The sequence below is a fragment of the Passer domesticus genome, chromosome 2 (genome assembly GCF_036417665.1).
Source record: "Passer domesticus isolate bPasDom1 chromosome 2, bPasDom1.hap1, whole genome shotgun sequence".
NCBI classification, from domain to species: domain Eukaryota; kingdom Metazoa; phylum Chordata; class Aves; order Passeriformes; family Passeridae; genus Passer; species Passer domesticus.
This window is the reverse complement of record NC_087475.1, coordinates 86,484,987-86,511,178: the sequence shown is the minus strand read 5'-3', so window position 1 is coordinate 86,511,178 and position 26,192 is coordinate 86,484,987. Positions and strand designations below refer to the sequence as shown.

Sequence of the window (26,192 nt, the reverse complement as noted above, 5' to 3'; positions counted from 1 at the left end):
GCCTTGTGATAGCCTGTAGAACTTAACCGGTGTGGGGACGAATTTGACTGACCCTTGAAAAAAGGGAAAAACAACACTCACCCCTAGCCCCCCTCCCCATCAAATTAACCCCCATCTGCAGAGAGGGGAGGAATCATTCTTTTCTCAGGCTAACTGTAAAGGGAAAAGACAGATATGAGTAACTGTGAGAACTTCCCCAGGATCTTGGGACCCCGGCAAAGGGAAACTAGCCAGATGTCACGCTGGCAAAGCGATCAAAGGAATGCAGTAAATGCAAGTCATCTGGTAACAGCAATGTAGGACTGACCAGAGGCCTGCACATAACAGAGAAACAGCTGAAAGTACATATAGTCACTGTTATCAGCTCTGTGCATGAACGATTATTTTCCATCCAGGCATTTATATACCGTTTACTGTGCCCTGCCATTCAAGATGTTAAACAAATGCCGACTATACAAATCAAGTCTTTATTTGTACTTCATCTGCTATAAAAAACATATCTGTGATTTGTTACTGCTGTATCACACTGAACATGCACAGATATATCAGAAAAGAGGGATGGGAGTTGACTCTGTTCTGATTTCATGGTACTGAGAGCAAACCCAGTAATTTTGCTCTGTGTGCATTCAGCACCTAGCACAATGGAGCCTCAGTGCAGGGCTGTGACTCCTATGCTCTATGATGCAAATAATCAATCATTTAACATTCCCAGACCTCTACAAGACTTCCAGCGTTTAAAAATAACTTGAAAATTCTGTCTAAGTCTCAAAAAGTGCCTAGGTCAGTTTGGGTTGTGGGCACTCTTTAAAAAAAAAAATCAGTAGTGCTAATTCCTCATCTCCAACAAAAGCATACACACAGGAGAGGAAAAAAAAGCCCACTAATCTGTTGAGCATTTTTCCCTAGCCATTACAGGCAGAGCAGTAATGTCTGTAACACTCTCCTTGTACGTGCTACCAAAGAATACAAGGGAGGCTTTGAAACAAGTCCTTTTGCAGTCAGCTTTGCCCAGATCAGAGCTCTGGACAGCAAGCCTGAGTGCATTTATGCAGTTCACAGGCACTGCCGGGGTCGACACCACAAGAAGGCACAGAGCTGCTTAATTAATTGCTCCCTTTCTGTAACTGTATTTCGCTCTGCCCAGTTCTCTGGGAAAATCTGAGAGCTTAATGTGGAGGCCAAGAGAATACCCACAGTACTCCTTCCAACACACTGAAATGCATCAAAAGCCAGGGCCCCATCCTACAAAATGCTGAGCTTTCTCACCCCAGCCCAGTGAAGGGCCCAGCCACTTTTAGCTACAGGCTCCCAAGAGTCCTTTTGGACACCAAAGCAGTACCTGAAGTTGCTGGGACAGAGCCATCCTCTGCATGGATGGGGAAGGCTCACTGCTGCACAGGCCACACCTGTGTTCTCCGCCCTATGAACAGCCAGGAAGGGAGAAACTTCCCCCCTTCCACCTTTATTTCACACACCATTAAAACAGTCTCCAGAAGCAGCCACCTTTGGGAGCTTTCTGCCACGCGGAATGAAAGCTCATTTCGTTTGAGTTCATTGACATTTCATTACAGAGGAAGTGAGAGGAACCAATAGAGAAGTAATAAGTATCCGTAACCAAAGCTGCTTCAAATCATTCTTTTAATTAAACTCATGCAATGTTTGTAGGCCTCAGCGTCTCTGCCTTACTGGCAACTTTTATGGTGCAATCCAAATAGAATTAATTGTGCTGATGGTTCCCAAGCCAGGAATGGATTGTGCTCCTTTTCTGAGCCAGGACTCCACAATGCTACCGAGGTAATAAAGACTTATTTGTGCTGTCGAACCAAGGGCATATAACTGTGAACAAGGCTATTAATCAAGAAGATGCAATCCCTGCACAGTCAGCTTACAACCAATGCCAAGGTCACACCACACAGTAGTGACACAGCTGGAGGCAGAAGCTGGTTGCTGTGACTCAGGGCTAAGCACTAAACCACACCAGTACACACAGGGAGCAAAGATGTTTCTCAAAACTTCATCACCCCAGTGATTTCTACTGCAAGCCACAAAAATACACTATCAACATGGCAGAGGGGGAACAATTCATTTTCATGGTGCCCTTGCTGTCCCAAAATACAACACATGCCCATGTAAACAAAAATATATTGATTACTCTGGCAAGATCTGCAGGGACAAGTTAAGCTGAGCAGTGACTTGTGCCAAATTTAATCTTTGGCCATGTCAAATGAACACAGCATGTAACCCTTCAACACAGTGTGTTCCCCTGCACCATAATCCACCATCCCCTCCCTGCCATACACACACTAAAATCTAGATTGCAAGAAAATCTAGAAACAATAACTTCTAACCCCAATACAAAACAACACACAATATCAGCAGAGGAGGAGAAGCTCTCAGCAAGGTGACCCTAAAGCCCAGGAGTTTATCTACCCATTGTCCTTTTTCTTAGGAAGGGAAGAAGTTAATAAAGTGAGCCATCTGATTTAATTCCACTCTGTTCTGCCATGACCATATTCATTTTGAGCATGGAGGACCTGCCTGCTCCACTGAAATAAGCAGGTGACTCTGCTCAGCTGCCAGGGTGCACCAGTTAGCTGCAGTGCTTGACCTGAACACAAATGGGATTATTCAGGGATGCTGAAATTTTTATTTTGAAAGATGTTCTGGCCCTGTGCACAAAACCACACACACAGGAAAGCATTCAAAATATCAGCCCAATGCTTCTCGGGTCTAGTTTTTGGAGGAGCTGGAAGCCCAGAGCTCCTAATGACGATAGTGAGGTACAGATGCCCAGCAATGTGGACACAAGGCAGAATATTTTAAATGCTTGAGCTGGGTATACTGTGTTAAAACATGCTTGTCAGAGTTGGACAGAAATATCTGGGTTTTAACCTCAGTGTAAAAATAATACTCCCATTACTATTGTCTGGTGGTTTGGATTATGCCCAATGAAAATGTACATTTCTGTTGAAAAGGCAGCAGAAGGGACTGAATTTTACCCAGAAAAATGAGTTTTTAAAGACTCCTTAGTGGCCATTTCTGCTTGCCCTCTGGGGAAATGCAGAGGAGAAAAGCTGCATCTTGTCAAGGACTTTTGTAGCAGTATGTGAGGCTCAGGCCTGGGCAGCAGAGCTGGTGTGCTGAGTGCTGAGGTTTCGGCTCATGCTGCGATGAGATGGGACTGTACTTCCTTTTGTAAGCAGCCAAAAATAAACACATAAATTTAAAAAAAAAGAAAGCTGTCTAAGTTCCCAGACAGGGACTGGGAAGTGCCAACTTCCCCCTGCAGCCAGTCAGAGTGAAGCAATGCAGCAGCTTCTCTTGCTGCAGCTTCCAAAGGGCAGGGATGTATGATGCCCGTGAGGTTGCATGTGCACAGCACCCTCCTGCCACACTCCAGGACCTGCTCTCCCCTTGCCACAGCCTCTGCTCTGGCTTCAGCTGCACAAAACAGAAGATGGGATAAGGATCCTTCCCAGGTCATCCCCCTCTGCTTGACTATGATCCAGGCACACTTAAGTAACTAACAACAAAGTGACCCACATACCCTAATTATCTGGCGAAGCACCCAGAAGTTTGTTTATTAAACCTCACAGCAGAGCTAGACACTGGATTGTTAGTCTACAGATGGCAGGAGAATACAGGAAAACTGAGACAAAGGACATTAAGAGTTACTCAGTCATACAAGTCATCTGCTCCAGGCCCAAAGACATCATCAGCCTGGGTCCTCCACCCTTCTATGCAACAGTGTTGTACTTTATTGTCAGTGGAGTCTTGCTTTGTCCTAGTTTTGATACTATTGTTTCTAATTAAAGTCAATAAAATTACTGATTAGCAATGAAAACTCAAGCTGGGTTGATGAAAGCCACCACAGTAGTTTAGGATTTATTCAAATAATCATTTCCTGTGCTCTAGCTAACAGAAATATTCTACAAAGGAGCAACACAAAATGTTCCAAAGATTTAAATAAAACAGGTAGCTAAGATGTTTTTCAAACTTAATCATCCCATTGACTCCTACTCTAAAGCACTAAAATACATTACCAACATGTTGGGAGGGAATAACTGGGTTAAATCTTTTTCCTTTCAAAGTTGAAAAAATCCATGTTCTTTAAAAATTGCATTATAACAGCCAGGAAGAGAAAAATTAATTTTAACTTTTTTTTTCATTTTTCAGATGAACATTGGTTTTATGAACTCTGCAAGTATCAATTACAACATGAAAAAGCATCAGTGGGTGCATTACTGAACAAAGGGAGTCATGGTTCAGGCCACATTCCAAAGTTTGGGTGTAACTATTTAAAACCTCCAAAGCCTCAAATTCTACAGTAACTAAACACAGTAAGCAACTGTATCCAAAAAATTACTAAAACCCATATAAAATGCAACATGTTTCAGCTGACTACAACACATATCTATATTCTATTCTACTTCAATACAATGGCAGCTGTTTCATGTTTCAGCTGACTACAACACGTATCTATATTCTATTCTACTTCAGTACAATGGCAGCAAATCGAAGAACTTCAGGGCATGTGCTAATGGATTTGTGCATCTGTTTCAAGGAAAGCTGTGGGAGCAAATAGGGTGAGATGAGATGGGATGGCTCCACATCTCATCGTGGAGCCATCTCCTGAGGCACAGAGACTCCTTGAGAAGCAGGAGCTGCAGCCTGGACACAAAGCAGGTTCTTGTAGGGTATTAAGTTTGCCACGGTGTTGTTCTGCCACTGATGGTCAGCTGAGCTGCCCAAAGGCTTCTTGCTTGCCTCAGTCACAAAATAAAATAAGTTTCCAGAAGTCACCACGAATGTGGCTACCAAGGCACAGGAACATGTGGGCAGAGGGTTGTGACAGCCAGTACTGTCACAAAGCCACAGCTTCTTAAACCCCTGCAGCTCTCACAGCATTGTCCGGGCACACGGATGAAGTGGAGCTGCAAGGCCCCCCACGTGTGGATGCTGGGTTCTCCTGCCACAGACCCTACAGCACCTACCACTGACTGGAATAGGGATGATGAGGTATTCAGAGAAGGAAAAGGGACTGTGCACTGGATTCAAGACAGAAATATACAGGTTCAACTTAGCTTACTTGTAAAATGAGGACCAAGAATTTCAGCTGAGGACACCTTTCACCAGATGAGCATAAAACTGGCTCTTCTCTTGCTACCTGCACTTGATTTTTACAGCAAGGACATAACACAAAAAACACATAGTCCAAGACTGCAGGGATTGCATTCAGCCCTACATGGTTGAACCACAGCTAACCTCAGCACTCTCACCATGCTTGCAAGCAGATTACCTGCTTACCCTCCCCAAAAGTGGAGAGGAAAAAAGAACCAACAGGATATCCATGTGGACTGTAAAGCTCCAACTAGCCAAGCAACTCTAGACTCACTGTTGTACCTACAGAATTCATGTGTTTGGTCTCCCAGTAATACAAAGTCATTAACAATCACTGCAGCAGTCATGAACCAGACTGAAGTATGCAGTAATTGATTAAAACCAGACATGTCACGGTTGCTTTTTATAGATCCAATTAAGTGTCAGCCTAATTAATGGAAGTTAGTGCACTAATTATAAGAGTCTGCATTATGACTCAGACTCAAACAAATGTTGTGCAAGAAATGTCAGAAATTTTTTTTCAGACATCCAAGATAAATAATTACACTTCTTTTTGTTACTTCTTAGCAACAGGAATGTTATACAACTGGACATCATTCCTGCAGCTGCATTCAGAAGAATTTAAAATTGTACAGTGTAGAGCAAATATTTGTTTAAAGACAATGTAATCTGTGTCATCATTAGCAAGTCATTATGGAATCAAATTTTAAGAGCGTGTGTTGCCAGACTGCTGAGAATGAAGCCTCTTTTATGGAAGGCAGCCTCAAACACATCTCTTTTGAGCTCTGTAGTGTTTTCTTGAACATCAAAATGACAGCTCTCTCTCATTCTCCATCCTCCATGCTTTGAAAAACACTGAAGTACTGGCATTTCAAAAGTGAAATCAGGGTGATTTTAGTACCTTCTGCAAACAACAGGAAATTCACTGAGTTCAGCTCTCTACAAACTCAGGCAGACATAGCCAAAATAGTCTGGATGACTGAAAGGCTTTTTAGACCCTCTCTGCAACCTGCAAAACCAGTTGTAGGATTGCAGAGAACATCTGGATTAGGCAGAAGAGCAGCAGAACAGATGATGGTTTAGCAATCAAGGGGATGTGCTTGAGGAGAGAGGGATTAATTATGATACATCTAAACCAAGTTTGATAAATAGATGTTAGCAGGCAGAAGTCTGAATGAAGGGCTGAGATTTAAGTTAGCAGGAAAAAACAAGTCCTCGGGATGTTGCACTGAAATGGAACTAGAGAGATAATTCACCAAGATGATGTTGTGCCTGAAATAAGTGGCAAGGACAATGAGAACAAAGGCAAGAAAAAAACTTAGAAGAAAATTACTCGGGCTGGAAGGGACCTCAGGAGGTCATTGGTTCAATCTTCTGTTCAAAGCAGGGGCAGCAAGAAGGCCAGAGCAGCTCAAGGCTCCACCTAGCTGCGTTTCTGATGAATCTCATAAATCTTTTTCAATGCTTGACTGAATTTCTCCATTATTTTCCTTGCTATGTCCACTCAGAACTTCACTTTTCTCAACTTATCCCCACTGCTTCTTGTCCTCTTGTCATTCACCACTGCAAAGAGTGGGCCTGTCTTCAGAGAACCTCCTTGCAGGTCCTAACAGGCTGATATTAGCTTGCCCTTCAGCCTCTTACCCATTTGCAGGAAACTTCAACACAATGTGTGATGAACAAGAGAGGAGAAACCTAGTGAAGGTCTGATAAGAGAGAAAAGAAACAGGGCTAAGGAGGACAAGGAATGATGAGATAACTTATTCTGCCATTTAGGAAGGGGATATCTCCCAGAAGTTTTAGGAAAGGCTATTTTATTCAAGCTCATGATGCAAAAGGCAGAACAGACAGGGCCTGGGATGAAATGTGGCACAAGGGAAAAACACTGATGTTAAACTATTAACAAGAGGGGCTGAAAAGAGAGGAGCAGGTACAGCCTGTGGGAAAGGAGAAAAAAAATTACTGCAGCCAGCAAACTTTACTTATTGACAACAAATGGCTTTGGCTGTCTACAGTATGGTTCTGATTCATCTTCAGCTGTCACAGACTCCCCAGCCCAGTTCCGGTCCCCAAGGGGGCCTTTGTCCTCACCAGAGGATCGAGGGGCAAGGAAATACCACATGGACTTCACAGCAAACCAACAACATTTCAAACCAGACATCAGGACACAGACAGCCCTACACTTGTACCGCACACACTGGCTACTGACTCATCGGAGACCAAGGAGACTGAAGGGGAGAGCTGTATTACTGAATAAAGACTTTTCTGGAGACCTTAAAAAGCCCATGGATTTACAGCAGCTGACAATGATTCAGACATGCTGAGCAGACAACCTAGATGCCGTCACTGCTAAGATGAGGCACAGTGAAATGAGAAGTTGTGCCAAGTAGGCCGCTCATGTCACACTGAGAGACAAGATGAACTCCTCTGACCTTGCCTTCAGTAACAAGCACACACAGCACAGCAGACGGTCAATAAACGCAGGAACAGCTCTCTTCCCACTTATCCTCAAAGAAAAAAAACTCACCAACTATTAATGGCTCACTGCTTTCTCCTGTGATCAGGAATAGCACCCCAAGCAACCCTGCTACGAAACAGAGCCCTGAGCTCTGGACAACACACAAACATGGGCATCCAGGTGATTCCCTGTGGTCTGCTGATAAACTCTCTGCAAAGACACAGAAGATGTGATCCCAGACTCATCAGGTAAGTTCCTCCATACCTCCCTTTCCAGCCTTTTCCAACCATAGCTTGGAGGTTGCTCATGAGCTCTGTAAAGGTAAAAGCTAACCCCAAAATTAGAGGACTGCCTACTTGACCTTCTGCTCCCCTTCTACATCCACCTCTCCAAGGACAAAATCTTACCTGCCTCTCATACCTATTCTGCCTCACCTCTACTTTCTAATGGACTTCTGCAGGATCTGTCTCTCTCCCAAGTCCTACAAGTCACGAGAGAATATGGGTCAAGACTGGATGGGGAAGGTTCTCAGCATTTCTATCTCAGTCTCCTCCCACAAATTTTTGCGAACAAAGTGTTCTCGAGAGCCTTAAGACTGCAACACTCAACATTATATTTAAGCTGAAGTAATTTTTGAAGACAAGATAATTTTAGACATGAAGAATTTAGTCTGGCTAAAACAAAGGATAAATTTCATGGAATCAAATCCAAAACAGATAAATCTTTACTGTTTTACCTGATTTGTTTATTGGGAAGACCAGAATATTTCCATTTTGAAGGTGGAAAACTCACTTTTTACTAGTCTAAGAGTGAAAGAGTCAAGCGTGTCAAAGAGAGAGTTCTCTTTCATAACGGGTTTGGTCTTCATCAACACTGAATTCTCTCAATAAATTAACTAAATTAGTACATTGAGTAGCTGGCATGAAATCAGCACAACAACCCTTATCTGAAGGCACATTTTTCTGAGCTGTTGTAATGTGGATTCTCCTCAGACATGGTACTTCAGCCAAATCACTGCTGGCCAGCTGGACTGCTGATAGAGCCTGTCAGAGACCAGATCTCAGGCAGGTAACACTGCAGTTGTTTGCCACGTACTAAGGGGGGGTTTCATCATGAACTAATGGTGACTTCAAAAACTTTTAAAGTGATCGGTTACTGTGGAGTGGAAATCTTCTGAAAATGGGAGGGATAAAATCCTAGCTTTGGAAAATGTGAACTTTAAAGATTGGCCTTTTAATCTGGGAGTTCTGACCTGTATTTCTAACAGTGTTTGCTGTCCATACCTCATATGCAATGTTGAGAATCAGAGATGGAGTTTTTTTATGTAATCACTGTAGCACAGTTTATTGGCTGCTGACAAATAGCTGCAGTGAAATTGTTCAAAGGGCAATTTTTGCATACAAACCAAAACATATAAATTTTTTCAGAAATCTCTTGCCTGCCCAGTTTGTTCTCCCTGAGTGACATGGTCCCTTCTCAGACCAGCTCAATGTCTGTGATATGCTGAAATACTGAGGCTAGACATTCTTGATAGACAGGGTGCTTTTCATGTGGTACCCTGCCTGCTGTGGCCAAAGCACAGGTCACTTGCCAGCAGAAGACTGGTGTCATCTCAGATATTAGCTGGGGAAGGTTAATGAGGAAGAAGTTTGTTTAACTGAAGAGGGGGAGATTTTTGTCCCTGGAAGATGGGATGGCATGAGTTTGTATGCGTTGTGACCTCTACTGAAAGGCGTAATTCCACAATCCAAGTAAAAGAAAGAATGTGGATTCTAATGATCAACCTGAAATACAATCTCACTCTATTACATCAGGCTGTATCCCTTAAATAGTACACAGCCTGCTCTAAGATAAAGCTAAACTCGGCAGATTACTTGTCTGGTAAATACTTTTTCCATTGATATCACTCAGATGCACCTTGCTCTCAAAGGATGGATAAATAAAAAAATCAATACTCTTCAGCATGCAGTACATTACAGCTTCATGTTCCTATTTTACAGTAGTGTTTTGTTCTTACAGACATTTTGAATGAATCTAGGGCCATATAAATTTAGATGTGTTTATTCATAATGGAGCATAGCTGTTCTGGGAACCTGCTCCTTTTATTTTTATTTAAGTGCACTGAGTTTTTGAGGCCTGCAGCTCAAGTGGTATTGAATCCCTTCAGACTTCAAAAATAAATGAAGATCTTCTAGATGCAAAAGCACTGCACTGATAGATCACACAGTATTAGCTCTCTAGATGCTATGAGACCCTCCAGAGCATAGAATCACCAAATGATTTTGGAAGTGACCCCAAAGACAATGTTGTTCTAACTCCCTGGCTACAGGCAGGGACACCTTCCCCTACCAACACCCCCATTCCTGGATGTATTCAAGTTTCTCTGGTAAACCTGTGTCAGTGCCCCACCACTCTCAAGTAAAGAATTTCTTCCTAATATCTAATTCCAACCTTTCCTCTTTCAATCTGAAGCCATCCCCCCTTGCCCTGTCACTCCATGCTCTTGTCCAAAGCCTATCCTCAGTTCTTTTGTAGCCCCTTAGGTACTGGAAAGGGCACTAAAGTCTCCCTGGAGCCTTCACCAAGCTGAACAATCCCAGCTCTCTCAGCCTGTGTCCACACAAGAGGTGCTCCAGCCCTCTGTCCAGGCTGGCCTCCCAGCACCCATCATCCAGCCACTGCCACTCAGTCCATTTCTGGCAGATAACCATGGCAGATATGTAATGGATACCAAAATTACCAGCTGGGAATATCCCACAGACAAAGATGAAAACTTCTAATTTTGCTCACCCTGCCATTACTTCCAAATGGAGCTGGCCAGAAACTGTCAGGAAGGCAGGCACATTGAAGAAATGGGTCTTTTCCACAGACTCCTTTGCCTCTCTTGATGTCTGTAACAATGAGGAACAAGTCAGACCATTGGTGTTTAAATAAAAAGCACAGCACCCGGCTTATTTTCCCTTTTTTCAAAGCATCAATTTTCACTTTCCTACCAAAATGAACAGAGAGGAGGAAGAGAAGAATCTCTATCATTTGTAGTTTGAAACTTCATATAGCATTGCCTTCAAAATTCAATTTCAAGCCTGATGAGAAAATGGAGGAGTGTTTTCTGTGTCAGTCCCACTGACTTTCAGAAAAAACTTTAAACACAGTGTTATTTTCTTTTCACAGGGAAATGAATTTGTTTCCACTGGAAAAAGACAAACAGTAATCCAAAAAAAAAAAAAGCAAAGCAATATCCTCTTAAGATTTATTATTCAGTCTTCAAAAGTATCTCAACTGAAACAATATTAATTCAGAGACATCACAGCTTACATATTATATAGGCAGTGAAAAATAAAGTTTCATTTCAGCTTTTGCATGCTTTTTTCAGGTCATCAGATATTTTATGCATAAAAATCTACAAGTAATAGAAAATTTAACAAGTTCAGTGCTCCATTATGAAGAACCTCAAAAGAAAAAAGAAGTCCCAAGAGACAACAGGCATAGATTTTTAAAAAGACACACAAAAATTCATCTGAAAACAAGAACAACCTTTAATATTTACTGTGGTGTCAAGCACTAGAACAGGTTGTCCAGAGAGGCTGTAAAGTCTCCATCTGGGGAGATATAAAAAACTCAGCAGCAGAGTACTGGACAACTTGCTCCAGCTGACCCTGTTTGAGCACAGTGAGATGGATTAGATGATCTCTAGAGGTCACAATTCAGTGACTTTTAAAGAAACATGAAGACAGATGATATTGTGTTTCAACATCTTGTATATTTCAATGTCATCCCTAAACTTTGGAGGAGATAAAGGTTCAGGAGGAAAACAGAATGAAACTTCAAAGCTAATCTGAGGTCTGGCTGATCTACATTCACTTCCAACTTCTGAAATAAATTTGAAATACCCAAGGTGTAGCTCCTAGGAGTCATGCTAAGTGTTGCTAGTTCAGCTAAGTATGCCACTGCCTCCAGACACCTCACTCCCTAACTTGCTCTGTCACAGGGAGCCTTGTTTGCCAGCCTTTGATAGCCTACAACCTGCCATTTTTCTCTATGAGCTTGAAGGTGTTGCTTTTGCTCTCAAAAAGCTCTGCTGCTCATCACAAAGATAAAACAGTGACTTCCAAAAACCTCAGATCACAAGGCAGATTTATCTCTTCACAACATCACACTGAAGAAAAGAGCAAGCTTGCCTTGTTCCACAGAGATCAATGAAAATATGACAAATTGTGGCTCTAACCCCAGGACTGCTTCCTTTGCTTCAGAGGTTTTGAGGTTCTAAAAAAACCAAACACCAAACTTCGAGGATGCAGAAGCAGGTCCCTACTGTTTTCATCAAATAAACCCAGAGCATTTGCTCAAAACCAATAAATATATTAATAAACATCAAACATTCACATACTGCAGAACCATGGCCAGAAGACTAAAGAGAAGGGCCATAGTTTCTGGTTTCTCTTTTCCTGAAAGTTTAGTTCAGACCTTCCTTGTTTCACCAGTGAAAAATCCCACCTAATCCTGTAGGATGCAACTTCTAAACAATGACAGAGAGACAAACTGGAATCAAGAAAAGAACAAGAAATCAGCCACAAAATCTCAATGCTTCCCCCCAAATCCACAAACAGGATACAGCTGTCTCCAGGAGCTGGGGCCAGGTTTATTTATAATGACTTTGTGTCATTTTTCATTCTCCAAATTGTATGTGATCTCAGAGACGTAAGGAAAATAGTGACTAGACAAAGTGAGACAATCTACAAGTCAACTGGGCTCCTGAAAACCTGCAGCCTATTTAGAGGCTGTTGAGAGGTTACTGAGAGATCCCAAGATGTATGCTGCATTGTGAGCAGCTCGTGAATGGCTTCTGACAGAAGGTGAAAAGTAAACATGGCAATATTTAAATTTTACTGCCCCATCACCATCTGATCACCTCCCCTCCCCACAGCTGTCCACTTGCTCTCACTCATCCTAAGGCACAATATTCAATACCATGGGTACCACACAGCTCATGCAGAATAATTTTTCCTGCACAGAAAAGTTAAGGCCTCCCTTTTTGATCAGAAGGGACACCTTCAGCAAGAGAAGATTCCATAATTAGCAGCTGCACATTTCACAGGTACAAGTATCAGCTAATCCACTGGAGGTGATTCCTCCACTTTACACATTTGAGCACAGGCCAGTATTCCCAAGTGCCTGTGCCCCAGATTCATGCTCAGCCTTTTAGATCAAGATGGCTTCTTTATTATATGAAACCACAGCCACTGGTACAAGACAAACAATTAAATGGTAGGGGACACTATGCCTTCACTGCTGACACTGGGTGAGACTGGTTTTCATGTCCATGACTAGCAAAATGAAGCAACAACACAGTGGTGCTTTTACTTCAATTAGATGGACACTTCTCCCAGTTCCCAACCCCAAAACACAGACTTAATAAAAGATTAGGAGGGGAATTATGGGTTTCCTTTCAAGCTCTTTCCACCCCAGAGTGAAAATTACCCAAACTGCAATGGGGGAAAAGGGATAGAGAAACATCTTGGTGTCTCAGAGTAAATGTGCTATAAACGTGCTAGTATTTGACGTCAACTTCAAAGGCTTTTTATTCTCATTCTAAATACAAGAACAACTGGATTTAGTACCTGTTTTGTTCTCCATCTCCTCAAATGTCTAATGATTTAATTTAAAATTATTCCCTTTGATGTCAGTCTTGTATTAGCTTCTCCTTGAGGCAATTAGCTTCAGGAGAGTACAAACTGTTTGATTCTGTCTTACACTTCATGCAAGTCAAAAGCATGAAGGGATCAGAGGAGACTTGAAAAAGCTCACAGAAATCATTGCTGTAGCTCTAGCCCAGGCCCACACCACCATGCTGCTGCAGCTTCCCAGAAACACATCTTTAATCCAGATTTGCCCTCTGTGACACCCCATCACAAACATTATTGGATTCTCCTTTTCAGACAACCTCTGCAAAATTCCAAGCTTCTAAGAAGTCCTCCTTGCAATTCCAGTCCTAATTCTGACCAGCTGGACTTGCACTGAGCAATAGCAGCTGGTTCTGATGAGACACACATCTCATAAATATGTACTGGAATGCATAACATCTCATAAATACAAACTGGCCAGGCAGATATGAATCAGGTAAAAATGAGGAGAAACTGGGAGAGCTAGAACATGCAAAAGCCAGCCGTCCCTCAGCTCAGGTCCAGCTTACCCTGATCCCTGCCAAGCACTTCTCTGAAGTACCAGTCTCTCAGGAACTGGCTGCCTCCCAGACTGTCACAGATCTCTAAAAGGGAAAGCACCTTACAGACACCAACACTGTTGTGTTTAAGTGTGATCCTCCCCAGCAGATCCCAGCTTTCTTCGGAGCTGACAAGGATATTTTTCAGTAGTACCAAAAGGGATAGTAGGAGTAAGTTTCTGTATCTTCAGCAGCAGGTACATATTGCTGGTGCCACAGCTGGCACAGCCATAAACTTGCACCATCAAGAACCTAAAAACTTTGACAATCACTCCTTTGAGTGAGGAGCAAAAAACCCCCAAAAGCCCGACACCGTACAATCTCCAGATGCATTTTAGAGAAGAACTATACCTGGACAGTTCTTCAGGTTTACAGTTAAATATCCTAAATATCCTTTCAAGTAATGAAATGGCCTCATCCAGACCCTGGGTTCAGCCAGACACCATCCAGGTGCCATGAGGTGTGCATGGGAAGAGACAAGCCTCACACAGAGCACATTTTACCTCCTCTGGAGCGACAGGGACAGTGCAGCGCTCCTTACAGGTAGAGAGTAGTCCCAGGAAGGATACGGCCACAGGCAATAAAACTGCACGTGAGAGCTACTTCAAGGAGCTGTGAATGCATGATACAGCTGTTATGCTTTGGAACTCACTGCATACTGAGATCCCCTAAAAGGCTGCAGCTGGGCAACAGGGGAAGTGACTGTGGAGACCCACACTGAACCAGCTGGAATGTCCTGGGCCAGACAGGCTCTTACAGAGCACTGAGAAGCCTCCAACTTCTCCACAGCAGCTGAGAGCTGCCATACAAAGAAAATTTTCCAGGCAGCAAAGTGCAAAAGAGAGCAATAGACTCAGAAAACAGGGAGTCTTCAACATTGCAGACAGAGTGGGAGGCTACTGAAAATAGCAGGGAACAGACATGCAGCTGGGTCACAAGGACAAAAGTATGGCAAGTTTCTTAGGATGTAGCCACAGAAGGGGACTGGGTAAAGTTTCTTACAAAATAAAAAGCTGCTAAGAATTCTGGACTTCAGAAGAAATAAAAGAGAAAAATTAGTTAAAAAAAAAACAAGGAAAGAATTTGTGCTGAGGTGTAGGTGTTAAAACTGCTGGTATAGGGGAATCATTTTCAGATTAAAATAGAAAAAGGGGTATCTGCCCCTGCTGATCTGCATTCTCCCTGTTTCAAGAATTACCTCATCCTGCTTTCGATGATACTAAAATGCTGCTTTCAACAGTCAAAGGTCTTCTAGTATTTTCAATATATTTACTTTAAAGAAAGAAGCACAAACAAGATGCTTTGTCCCCTACATGCTCCCACCACAGGAAGATACAGTCAACAGTGCAGAAAGCCACATGATGGTGTTGTTGATGTGGGTTAGGGTCTGCCTAGTCATCTTCACACTTCTGGCAGTTTCTCCGCAAACCTACACTTTTCAGGTGGAGAAGTTTCCTCTGGAGTTGTTACTATCCTGTGACTTATTTATTCTTTAAAACGTCCTCTGCTTATTGCACTCTTTTCATCATTACAGTAACTTCATTTTAAAAACATTTAGTTGATTTGTCCAGCAGAGAGGGAATATGGATTCACCCCCATCCCAAGTTTAATACGAGAGCATCCCAACCAAAGCTATGTACAGACTAATCAGGACATCCAAAACCAAACAAAGATAATGAGGAAGCTGAATATATAAACAAACACAAATCCTACAGGATTAAGAGCTTCGGGAATCAAAGACCACATTTCAAAAAGCCTTTTCATTCTAACTTCAGATAAATTTTTCCCCATTTCTTCAACTCACATGTAAAAGCATATTCCTACTCTCTTCACTTCCCATCACTTCAAAAGACTGACTAACATCTAATGGCTGCTCAAGCCTGTGCAGAGGATTAATTTGTGCTAGTAAGTAAGAGAAAACAGCTATTTAAAGGTAATAGTTCACAGTGGGTACAAAAGCAGCCTCTACTTGGGTCCTAAAGACTATTCAACTAAAGTTTTCAACTTACTCCACCTCCAGCAGGTCAACTAAACTGGTGAGACTAGCTCTATACACTGCCCAAGGGAGCTAAAAAAAAACAAACAAAAAAAACCCAAACAAACAAACAAACAAAAAAAAAAAAACAAACAAACAAACAAAAAAAAAAAACCCGAAAAAGCAGAAACACCCCAATCTGTTAACAACAGATGTACTGCAACTACTACAAATTCAGGAGTAATAGGACACCAATTCTGGTTACAGCTAGAAGATAGGTCTTAAAGAACAGGATTTAAATATTTTTTGAAACTGAAGAATCTAATTCAAAGGTTGTTTTCATCAATTCCCATCATCAGAAATCTCAGCTCCTCCTCAAATATAAGAGGAACATTAATTTATATTCTCCCTTGTCCTGCTCAGTGAATGAAAGGCTAGTTTAAAAAGTGACTGAATACAGCAGACAAGAATGTCTTGATAGTTGGTTTGGGCCAACTTGAAGATTCTGGGCCTTCCTGCAAATACCATACCCTTATTATTATGTCTGACACCCTTCTGTCACTCTTATTTTGTGTCTGACAGCATCACACACATGGCCTAAGGCAGGCTTAATCTTCCCCATGTTTTCACTGGCAAAAAAAAGTGACGTGACCCCAGCAGGATAGCAGGCAGCCTTAGAGCTCTGCTAGCCAGGACCAGTTGTGAATTGGGCTTTGCAGAAACAACACTAAGTCCTAAATGAAGCCAGACAATGAAGCTGTAATCAAAGAAAAAACAGGAAATCAGGGACAACTTCCCTCTTCCCAGCAGCAAGTGGGTTTGTGAATTCCTTCCTTTATGGCACAAGCCATTTAATAGGGTCTGACTTGGCACTTAGTGCACACCTTTCAAGCACAGCTTGTAGTTACATTTCTCCAAGACAGGTATTATTTACACCTCAGCAATCCCACTGGAGAGGAGTAAAATATCCACCTTGAACCATGCATTTAGATGAGATCCAGTTTATACAAGTTTCAGCTCACAGTTTAGCACCTCAATCAACATTTGCAACAGGGCTTCTGTCACTACCAGCCACCTACGCTGCAGTCCTGCATCCTCTACAGTTTTCAAGTGGATACAATTTGTACCGAAGACGCAATACGCTGTACAGCTGCAAACTGCATAATGTTTCCATCATTAAGTGTCACTTGTTTTCACGTCTTAATTTGCATGCAACAGCCTGGAGTGAACCTTGGGTAGTATTAAGGCATCTCAATTAAACAGGAACAATTTCGTTTAGCTAATCAACCCTATTGTCCCAGCAAGCAAAAAGCTGAGCCACATGTACTGGTGTGGAAGGGAATCACTGGTAGCACAGGTTAGACCTTGAGATCCTGGAGAACAAGTAGACAGAAGCTTTTTTTGTCACAAGGCTGTGCAGAGTGGAAGACACGATCCCACAGCAAGTAACTGCTACCCCAACAATTTTTCTTTTGCTTACAGATGAATCACCAGCAAAGCTGGAGACAATATGCATAAGAAGCAATGGATGCCGTTGTTTGAGACAGAAGACTGAATTTCAGATACAGAAGTATAAAAGGCAGTGGAATTCTGTATGATTAATGACTGTGGGGTCAGGAATCATGAGAAATCTGTGGGGGAGATCTTAGTGGTTATGGCTGTGTTTCAGTTTCACAAGAGGTTCTGACCCATGATGTGAAGTACTCTTATAATGATAGATTGTGGCAGTAATTTGGTGGTTATGGGGAAGCTTGACAATATTGGCGGAGAATTCCAACAGGAGTAGCTTGTAGGGAGGAACCTGTATATACACACACTGGTGAAAAGGAGTTTCAGATATTACTGACTTTTTTTTAAAGAATTACCTCATGATTAATTATATTCTTTGTTTCAAAGCTCAGAAATACTTGAGTGTAGTAGCCTGTCCTGAATGGCCCATCCCATCTCTTGGCCTCTTACAATCACATTATTCTGTTTACTAAGATGTTCCACCTCCCTCCGTTATTCTCTGTAAATTTTTCCACAGCACCAGGGATAGAACAACCTCATCAGTACCAGAGATGCTGATTAATGCACAAAGCAGCAATAAAATATAAGATAATTATCTGTTTAACTGTCTAAATTATTAATTGAAGCAAAGGATTGCTATATTAAAAAAATTACAGAAGTACATAAAAGGGTTTATGAAGATAAATATTTCCTCTAACCTTGAAGAACTCAAGAATTGCTTTGAGAACAAAACCAACCAAACCGAAACAAACCTTATGCAACCCAACTTACCTCAATTTGAAAGAGCTCCCCAGCACCTTCACAGTCATTGGATGTAATGATAGGGGTATGAATATGCACATATCCGTTATCCTGGAATAGACAGAACAGCAAAGTTAACAAGCTGTCACCCTGAAGGATGACATCAACCAGCACACACAACTAGGCCATTAGCTCCCAGCCAGGACAGCACATGCAGTCTTTTGGGCAGCTTCTGTCTTACAGGGACAGATGACAAAATGCTACCATGATTTACAAACCTGTGTTTACTACCTGTGTGTTTTCCTCCAGGTTTCATAACCAAAAAAGATTTATGTCATTACTATGAGTTTTTTTTTTTTGCACTGGCCTGTTTCCAAATCATTCCTCTTTCTTTTCACTTTGTCCAGAATTTTTATAGTTTTGGGCAGTTTCAATCCAGTTCACCCCTAAGACCTCAACACTTTGCTTCTTTCAGCTTTCTGGAAGGCAGTGGTTAGGCAAAGGACACTCTTTGCGTGCTGCATTAAGAGAAGTGATCAAATGTGTTGGATGACAAAAATCACACACTGGATGAAAGATCTTAAAAACACCCAACCACCAATAAAGTGTCAGTCCTACCTTGCATCCTCTAAGACACTGAAGTCAAGCTGATTTTAAGAGACAGAGTATACCCTGGCTTGATCATGTTCTAGGTACCTGCAGAATTACACATTCATGTAATAGCTCACAAATCCAGCAGAGGCTTCTGAAACCAGTAAGGCTGAATGAAGAGAGCCCCTGCTCTCTGGACTTCTCTGCAGTGCAGACATAGGCTTTTAAAACAGCTGCAACCCAATATTCAGTGGATGGATACATCTCAGCTTCATAGCTTTTACCAAAATAATACAATTCAGTCACATGAGAGGTCCTGGTCCTTATCATCAGCTCCTTAAGGGACTAGGAAGACAGGAGTAGTATTTACTGCCCACTCTGAGAATCAAACTAAAATTAATTTGGATCAAAAACCTCATATGAACATGCAATGCATTTTGTGGGAGTACACAACCAAGAGGGAGCAAAGTCCCTGCAGTCAGCTCTAGGCTACCTTGGTTCTTCACTGGGATCCAGTTACTGCACAGAAGGAAGTCTTGGATCCAGAGCTACTTGCTTTGCCAGAAGAAGAAAGTTTCACTCTACCAGTATAAAATGCAGGCCTTTGACACATTTCCCTGCATATTCAGAGCCTTGCTGGGTACATGGCCTCCCAGCTCTAGAGGAGATGTTTGAAAATGCCTAAATTCCTCATACAGTGGTAGCAGTTGCTGTAAAGTAGCACTCTTCACCTAGATCCCTTACATGCTTTGGAAAGTAATGCAAACTGCACAGATCTGAAATAAGAGAATCCCCTTAAAACCTCTTGGATAATTCCCCTTATAAAAGCTTCTAAAATAATTCAAGTTACATTACTGAGCCTCTCACAAACCCGGAACTTAATGTACAGAATGGAATTCGCCATTCACAATGCAACTATCTTACTGTGCCTAGGAACAACGTTTCTATCCCACATGGACCACAATTCTCAGAAGAAGATTTAAAGAGGACATTTTAGCTTTCAACATCCCAACCAAAGGCACTTGGCACTAGGCATTCATTCCTGGAAATGAACAGGCTAAAAAAGAGAGGTTTTTAAAGTTACAGAGTCTTGATAGCTTTGTGTATTCAAACAGCTCCACTTACTTTCTTCCACCATTAAGCTCCTTACAGCTTTGCCCAATGAAAATGCTCAAATTGTACTTTGTAGCTATGGTATGTTCTAACATTGTCAAGTCGGAAATTGCAATATTCTTGGGATGATGCAAGTGGCAATTTTAAGACTTCCTTCCATTAGAGACAGAATAAAACCACAGACATTCCTGGTGCTAGGAGAGTTCGTACACAAATATCAGGTCTGGGACCAGATCTTCCTTATTCCTTTAAAAAGAACTTTAGTGTAGCTGCTGCTGCTAAATTGATGATAGATTCTATTTTTTAAATTCTTTTTTTTTAATAGAGCTCTGCTCTTGAGCACTGTAAACAGGAAGGTATGTCAGAGCCTGAGCAGGGGTTGATTTGGAGAAGCAAAGCCTGAATTTTGTACCTCGGGGGTTTTGTACCTCGGCTGCCTGCGGTGTCCAGGTCGGGAAGCACAAACTGTTGTAGGCAATGCCATCTAGTGGCTCGACGGCGGCACAGACTGATTCCCGACAGAGCTGGCCTACGTCTTAGGAGCAGGCACAATCCTGAAACCAGCAACTTTACCTGACACAGGACCGCACCCCCCACCACAAAAGTCATTCAAACACCATGCAATTCCACACGGACAGTTCTTAGAGAAAGCAAGCCTTCTTTGCCAGTGCAGGCAACAAAGACCAGCAAACCTGGAACCAGAAATTCATCTCAACACTTCTAACCTGTTTCTTGGGCCACACTAATTATTATGTATGAATTTTGTCATCAGAATTATCTGAATGTGATTCTATTCTAGCTAAAGCCAGCTTATCTAAACTAAAACATGTTTATTTACAGGAACAGCTTTAAAGAAAGGCTCATGCGTCCTAAAGAACTTGCTACCTTTCTTTTTCTAGTCACACATGGTCTCTATGTGACATCTAGCATCAGAGCTAATTCACTGCTCCCCTGCCTGCACAAAGCCCGTGCTGTGCCCACAGCTTAAGAGTGACACATTCAGAAAACACAGGTGGCTCCCACCCATCAGTGTCAAATGCATCAGACCAGGAGTCTCTTAATGTCAGCCAACAGCATCCCCACAGACTGGTACTGCAGTAAGAGGCAAGAACTGAGAATAACATGAAGCTCTGAGTCAGTTTGTCTGTGTTCCTGTATCACAGATTTTTCCATGTGGGAGGATGTTTCTGTCCAAGGACCATAAGGTCACTGCAGAGGATGGGTTAAACAAGTCCATATTATGTTGTGTTCCACAGACCACACACTTGCAGGCAATTACACTGCAACTCTGTGAAAGGGATAAATAACAGGAAATGGGTGGAAAGGCACTGACAGGCCACAGATGCACTAACCTGGTCATAAGCAACAGTCTGGCCAAGGCCCAGCCAGGCTCAGACCTGGAAAAAAACCACTGTGCGCAAAATCCATATCCTGCAGGCAAGATGTCATGCTCCTTCCCTCCTAACCTGCTCCCATAAAGGTAGCCTGCGTGGAGTGTTCTACAGGAGAGGCTGGATACAGAAGGGACTACCTGGAAGAAGGAGTGGATGCCTGCAGTGGCTTCGCTGCGGATTCGCAGGAGGGCGCCCAGCGTGTTGTTCCTGCAGCGCAGGTGAGGGAACTGCCGGACGTACTCCAGTGGGTGCCGCTCCTTCATTTTCAGGGGAAACGACTGAAAACAACAAGGAAGTCAATGTAAGAGGATGAGAACTTGGGAGTCCATGCAGTTTTATTGCTATTGCTAGGGAGAGAATGCCATCTCTCCCTACTAAAACTCAATCACCATCACAGAGTACAGAAGAACTAGATGCTTTTGCCTATCTTTTCTGCTTATTTTGTGTATTTTACAATGCTTAGAGCAGAGAAAGATCCACCAACATCAGAGGAAGTATTAGCATTCTAAAACACTCCACCTTTTGGATGTTGAGCTTCCCTGAAACCCAGCTGTTCACCTCACTGCTGCAACAGCAAGCTGGTTCTGAAGATGCCTGTGCCAGATATGGCTCTTCCAACTGCACAACCTAGAGTGCCTTGCCACTTCCACTGCTTCTCCAATTCATGGTAAGCCACCTGCACAGGTTAAGTGCTTCAGGGTGGGACAAAGGCATACTTTTAACTGTCAGCCTGTACACATTTTCCATGGAGAAATGGCTCTGTCACAGAAGCGAGCTTTCATGGAGATCCAATGTTTCTCCTTTGATGTGCTCTACAGACACTGCTGACAAATCAAAGTCTGCAGGACCACTCAGATTTAAAGAAAACACAGTTGCAAGCATGCTTTGCTGGATACTTGGACCTTCAAGAATAGATTTCCAGCAGTCCTGCTATAGTGACATACCCAAATATCACAAGGTCCCACCACATTAATGGCTTCAGCTTGCAGCTCCATGTTTTGCATCCTGTGAGGACTTTTGACAAGCTTCCCTTGCACTTCCACTGCGCTTCCAAAAGTCAGGTCTCTAAGAAACAAAGAAAAAACAACAGCTTAACTGGGTGCTGATACAACTACATTCAGAAGAGAGATTCCTGTTAATTTAGCTGGATTACTCAGGATCACAAGAGATGCTGTAGCCATAGAGCTTAAGTGACAAAATGAAAAATTATTAATGCAGAGGTGGGAATGGGAAGAGATTCACAAAGCTAGAGAAGAATTTAGGACAAGGCAGGAATGTTGGACAAGAGGGGAGAAAAGTGACAGGTTTTTATTAGAAGAGGCTCTTGGTGGAGACAAATGTGGTTGGCGAGTCCCTGGCACAGGGAAGGAGGCCTAAGCAGACCCCTCCAAGCACTGATCAGCACATGTATTTCTCCAGTTATTTCAAATGGACCTACTTCTTTTCCAGGCTGGGATCAGCAACCACCTGGAGGCTTTCCAGAGAACTCCCATCATTTATGTGCAGGAACAAAACTTCCTTCTGGGATCGGACAGAGCGAACCCAGCCCTAGAGGTAAAAGAACAAGAGATTTGTTATTTTTTGGCAGGAATGCTGTGTGCTCATGCTCTTCTTCCATCTGAGCTGGACACACCACTTCAGGCCTAATTCAGCTTCTTACTGAAATCAAAGTAACTGTTTCTTTAGAGGCAAAAAAATAATGACAATAAAAACAAAAAGAGAAAAAAAGTTAGTGTCAGTTTTTCTTTTCACTTCAAAGCAGAGAGAAACAAATCCTTAGGCAGAGACATCTTTCTGAGGCAGAGTCTCTTCCCAAGAACAGCAAGGATTAAAAAGATGTACCTGCATCTTTGGGGAGCTGAGAATAAAGAAATCAATGAAGTGCTCTGAAGATGTAAAGTGTTTCAGCAAAGTACATACTCCTATTGGTAATGTCCCTTCCAAACTCTTCTTACTAAAGCAGGAGAGACCAGTCATGCACTATTTTTCATTACAATACATGCAAGACCATTCTGATGGTTTTCAGTATCAGTTTTGTTGTTCTATCCTTGTAGAAAGGTTCCAATGTTTCAAATCTTCAAATCTGTTCACTAGAGGTTTATGTGCCCTAAAATGCTGGACTGCTAAAACAATGTTGCAGCCAATAAATTCACATGAAAAACTAGGTATTCATACAAAACAAAAATAAAAATGATTGCACTGGATGTTTCTCCTTTCATCTCAAAAACCAAGACTGCTTCATTGAGCCCATGGGGGAAAAAAAAAAGCTATTAAGAAAAAAATTTAGAAATATTTTGTTCAGTTTTATGAAAAGAATAAAACTAATGATACCCCAATCCTTTGTAACAGCAAAACAGGAAAACCGAACATGTACAGTGCAGGCTAATGTCTTAATTTGAGTTTGTTAATGACATATAATTTTTAATTACTTTTTTATGGGAAATGTTATGTCAGTACCAAGGCAGCAAGCAAAATTTAACTCCCATAGTTGCTCCTCAGCTGACCAGAGTTGAGACAAAGCTGGCCTTCAAAGCAAAATTATCTGCTGGGGGTCTTGCAGATCATCTTCTAACAATATTGTAGAGAACAACTAAAACCAGGGCTGATTAAACAACCAAACTGCCTCTTTTCCAACCAGTTACATCTTAACTGAAGGGACCAAATAGTCCCAATGACTTCAAACTGGGCAAGTGCTTTAGTGATTTTAAACCAGACAAACCAATGCAAACCATCTACTTCTGTCACCCAGACAGAGCAAACCAAGAATTAAACAGCCCGAGAAGTAAAGTGTGTTATAGTTTAAAAAATTACTACTAATACAGGCAAAGCATTACACAGGCTTGTATAACATGCTTTCCATATTCCAGTAAGAACCACGGAAGATTTTAAAGATGTGAATCTAGTGAGTCAGACAGAGTAAACCACCCCTGCAGAGTGTTCTACCCAAAGGAAGAACTAATGCAAGAAACAAGATCATCTGGGCATCCTCTTATTTGTATGGTGAAAGTAAAAGGTGTTTCCTACGGTAACACGCCTGAAGCTGTTGTGCTTATCCTCTGTATTCCAGGAAATCCCCAGAACACAGCATGTATGTTATATTGGATTCATGTTTAATGTATAGTGGCAGACATTATTCCTCAGTTTCCCTCCCCACAAACACTCCTTAACACAACACACCAAAAAAATGAACAAAGAAACTTTTTTGCCACTTCATCAAGCTGTTCTGGAATCTATTAAATAAGAGAAGGAGTCTTGCATCCGGCAATAGGAAGTAAAAGCATACCCACAGGCTTGCACTGGAGCAGCAGAGGCTGTGGCAGCAATGTTCTGACCACTTCACACCTCACCAGAATGAGTGTATAACAAAAGTGACAATCCTGACTGTAACAACTAGACTGCACAGTCCAACAATCTGGCCATTATAAGGTTGGATTTAAGCCAGACCAGATTCCTAGCCCATTTTAATACAAAGCCCCCACATTTTGGTAGCAAAGGGGAAGAGGAAAGAAGCAAGGGTCTGGAGGACAGGGAAGGGGAAAGAATGCCAGTACTGCAAATTTTAGCATCAATTTATTCCAGCTTGCATTATTAACCAAACTACATCCAAAAAGAACCAACACTGGATGAGCTTTTTCCTACCCTATTAGGCTTCACCTACATGTGAGCAGGAACACCAGCGTGCTACAAACTGGGTTTTTTTTTTTGTTGTTGTTGTTGTTTTTTTTCAGTAGAATCACAAACGGCTTGAATTCAAAAGGAACTTAAAGGTTATCCAGTTCTAACCCCACTGCCACGGGCAGAGACACCTTCCAGTAAACCAGGTTGCTCCAAGCCCCATCCTGGCCTTGAACACTTCCAGGGAAGGGGCAGCTACATCTTCTCTAGGCAATGTGTGCCAGTGCCTCACGCCCCTCACAGTGAGACATTTCCTTCTTATAAATCCATGCACTTTCAGTTTTGTTTAAAACTGCTACCAAACACCCTAGTCTTTTTCATATTCATCCAGAAATACTGATAACAGCTCTGCATTGAAACAGGGACTCTGTGTGTGCAACCACCGCTCTGCCAGCTGGAAACACCACAAAAAAGGGGAACAAGCCTATGCCAAGGAAAAGTGCCCCATAGCTAAAATGGGCTATATATAATAGACCGTTAATTCCAGGCTATCTTGGCTCACAACAGGAATTAAATACAAACGTCAGTGGAAGCGTTACCGATGGCTCTACAGACACAGCTCTAAACCCGGACGTACGTGGCACAAGCCCTGTGAAAAAGCTTTAAAACCAGCAGCACACCCAGGCGCTGCTCCCCGGAACAGAGCGGGCGATGAAGCCAACGTGGCGGAGAGCACACTCACTGCGACCCACCGCAGCTCCTCCGCACGGGCACACTGACCCCGAGGCTGCGCTGGCCGCGACAACAGCGACCCGAGCACGCACAGCGGGGCAACACTGCCAGCGCCTCGGCACGCCGGCTCCGGGAGCCGAGCAGAACGCTCTGCAGGGCCCCCGCTTCCCCCGCCGGCCCAGCGCCCGGCCCGGGCCGCGGGCACGCACCTGCACTCTGACCGCGTCCGCCGGCCGCCGCGCCCCCAGCGCCTCGCGCACCCGCAGCCGCACGGCCCGCGGCACGGAGGCGCAGCGGCGCAGGGCCCGCCACCCGCCCCGGCTGCCCAGCATGGCGAGGCCCGGCGGGCCCGCGCCCCAGAGCCCGGCCCGAGCCCGGTGCCCGGTGCCCGGTGCCCGGTGCCCGATGCCCGCTCCCCTCCCGGCCCGCTCCCGCACGGGCCCACGTGAGCCCGCCCGCCTCCCGCCAACCCACGTGACCCCCCGCCCAGCCAATGACCGCCCCGACTGCCCCCGGCCGGCCAATCGGAACAGAATGCGCGCTCAGCCCACCTATTCCGCCGCCCGGGCGCAAGCGGCCCTGGGAAATGTAGTTCTGCGTAGGAGGGGTCGGCTCCTAGCGGGACACGTGGAAATGCGATCCCCGCGATTAGGGGAAGGATGGTCTGCGGCCACGAGAGGGATCCTGTGTTAGGACACGAGGGATCTTCGTGGTGCGGGTAGG

General features: G+C 43.2%; 1 protein-coding gene across 6 annotated transcripts in view; it reads right to left on the bottom strand.

Annotated features, from left to right (window-relative positions):
* Window positions 1–25,898, bottom strand: part of NARS2 (asparaginyl-tRNA synthetase 2, mitochondrial) — a 48,588-nt gene extending 22,690 nt beyond the window's left edge. Inside the window, exons 1-6 of one of the 6 annotated variants that reach the window (XR_010356572.1) lie at window positions 25,679–25,898; window positions 22,561–22,670; window positions 22,067–22,187; window positions 21,260–21,400; window positions 18,055–18,135; window positions 10,370–10,470 (exon numbers count right to left, since the gene is read on the bottom strand). Coding sequence is in view for 5 of the 6 variants with exons in the window: in XM_064409722.1 (XP_064265792.1) it covers window positions 10,370–10,470; window positions 18,055–18,135; window positions 21,260–21,400; window positions 22,067–22,187; window positions 22,561–22,670; window positions 25,679–25,801 (677 nt within the window). In the remaining variant the exon portion in view is untranslated. Of the gene's footprint in view, window positions 1–10,369; window positions 10,471–14,302; window positions 14,418–18,054; window positions 18,136–21,259; window positions 21,401–22,066; window positions 22,188–22,560; window positions 22,671–25,678 lie in introns of those variants that run through there. The other 5 variants (XM_064409722.1, XM_064409720.1, XM_064409723.1 and 2 more) reach the window with 5 other exon arrangements.
* Window positions 25,899–26,192: the final 294 nt, after the last annotated feature.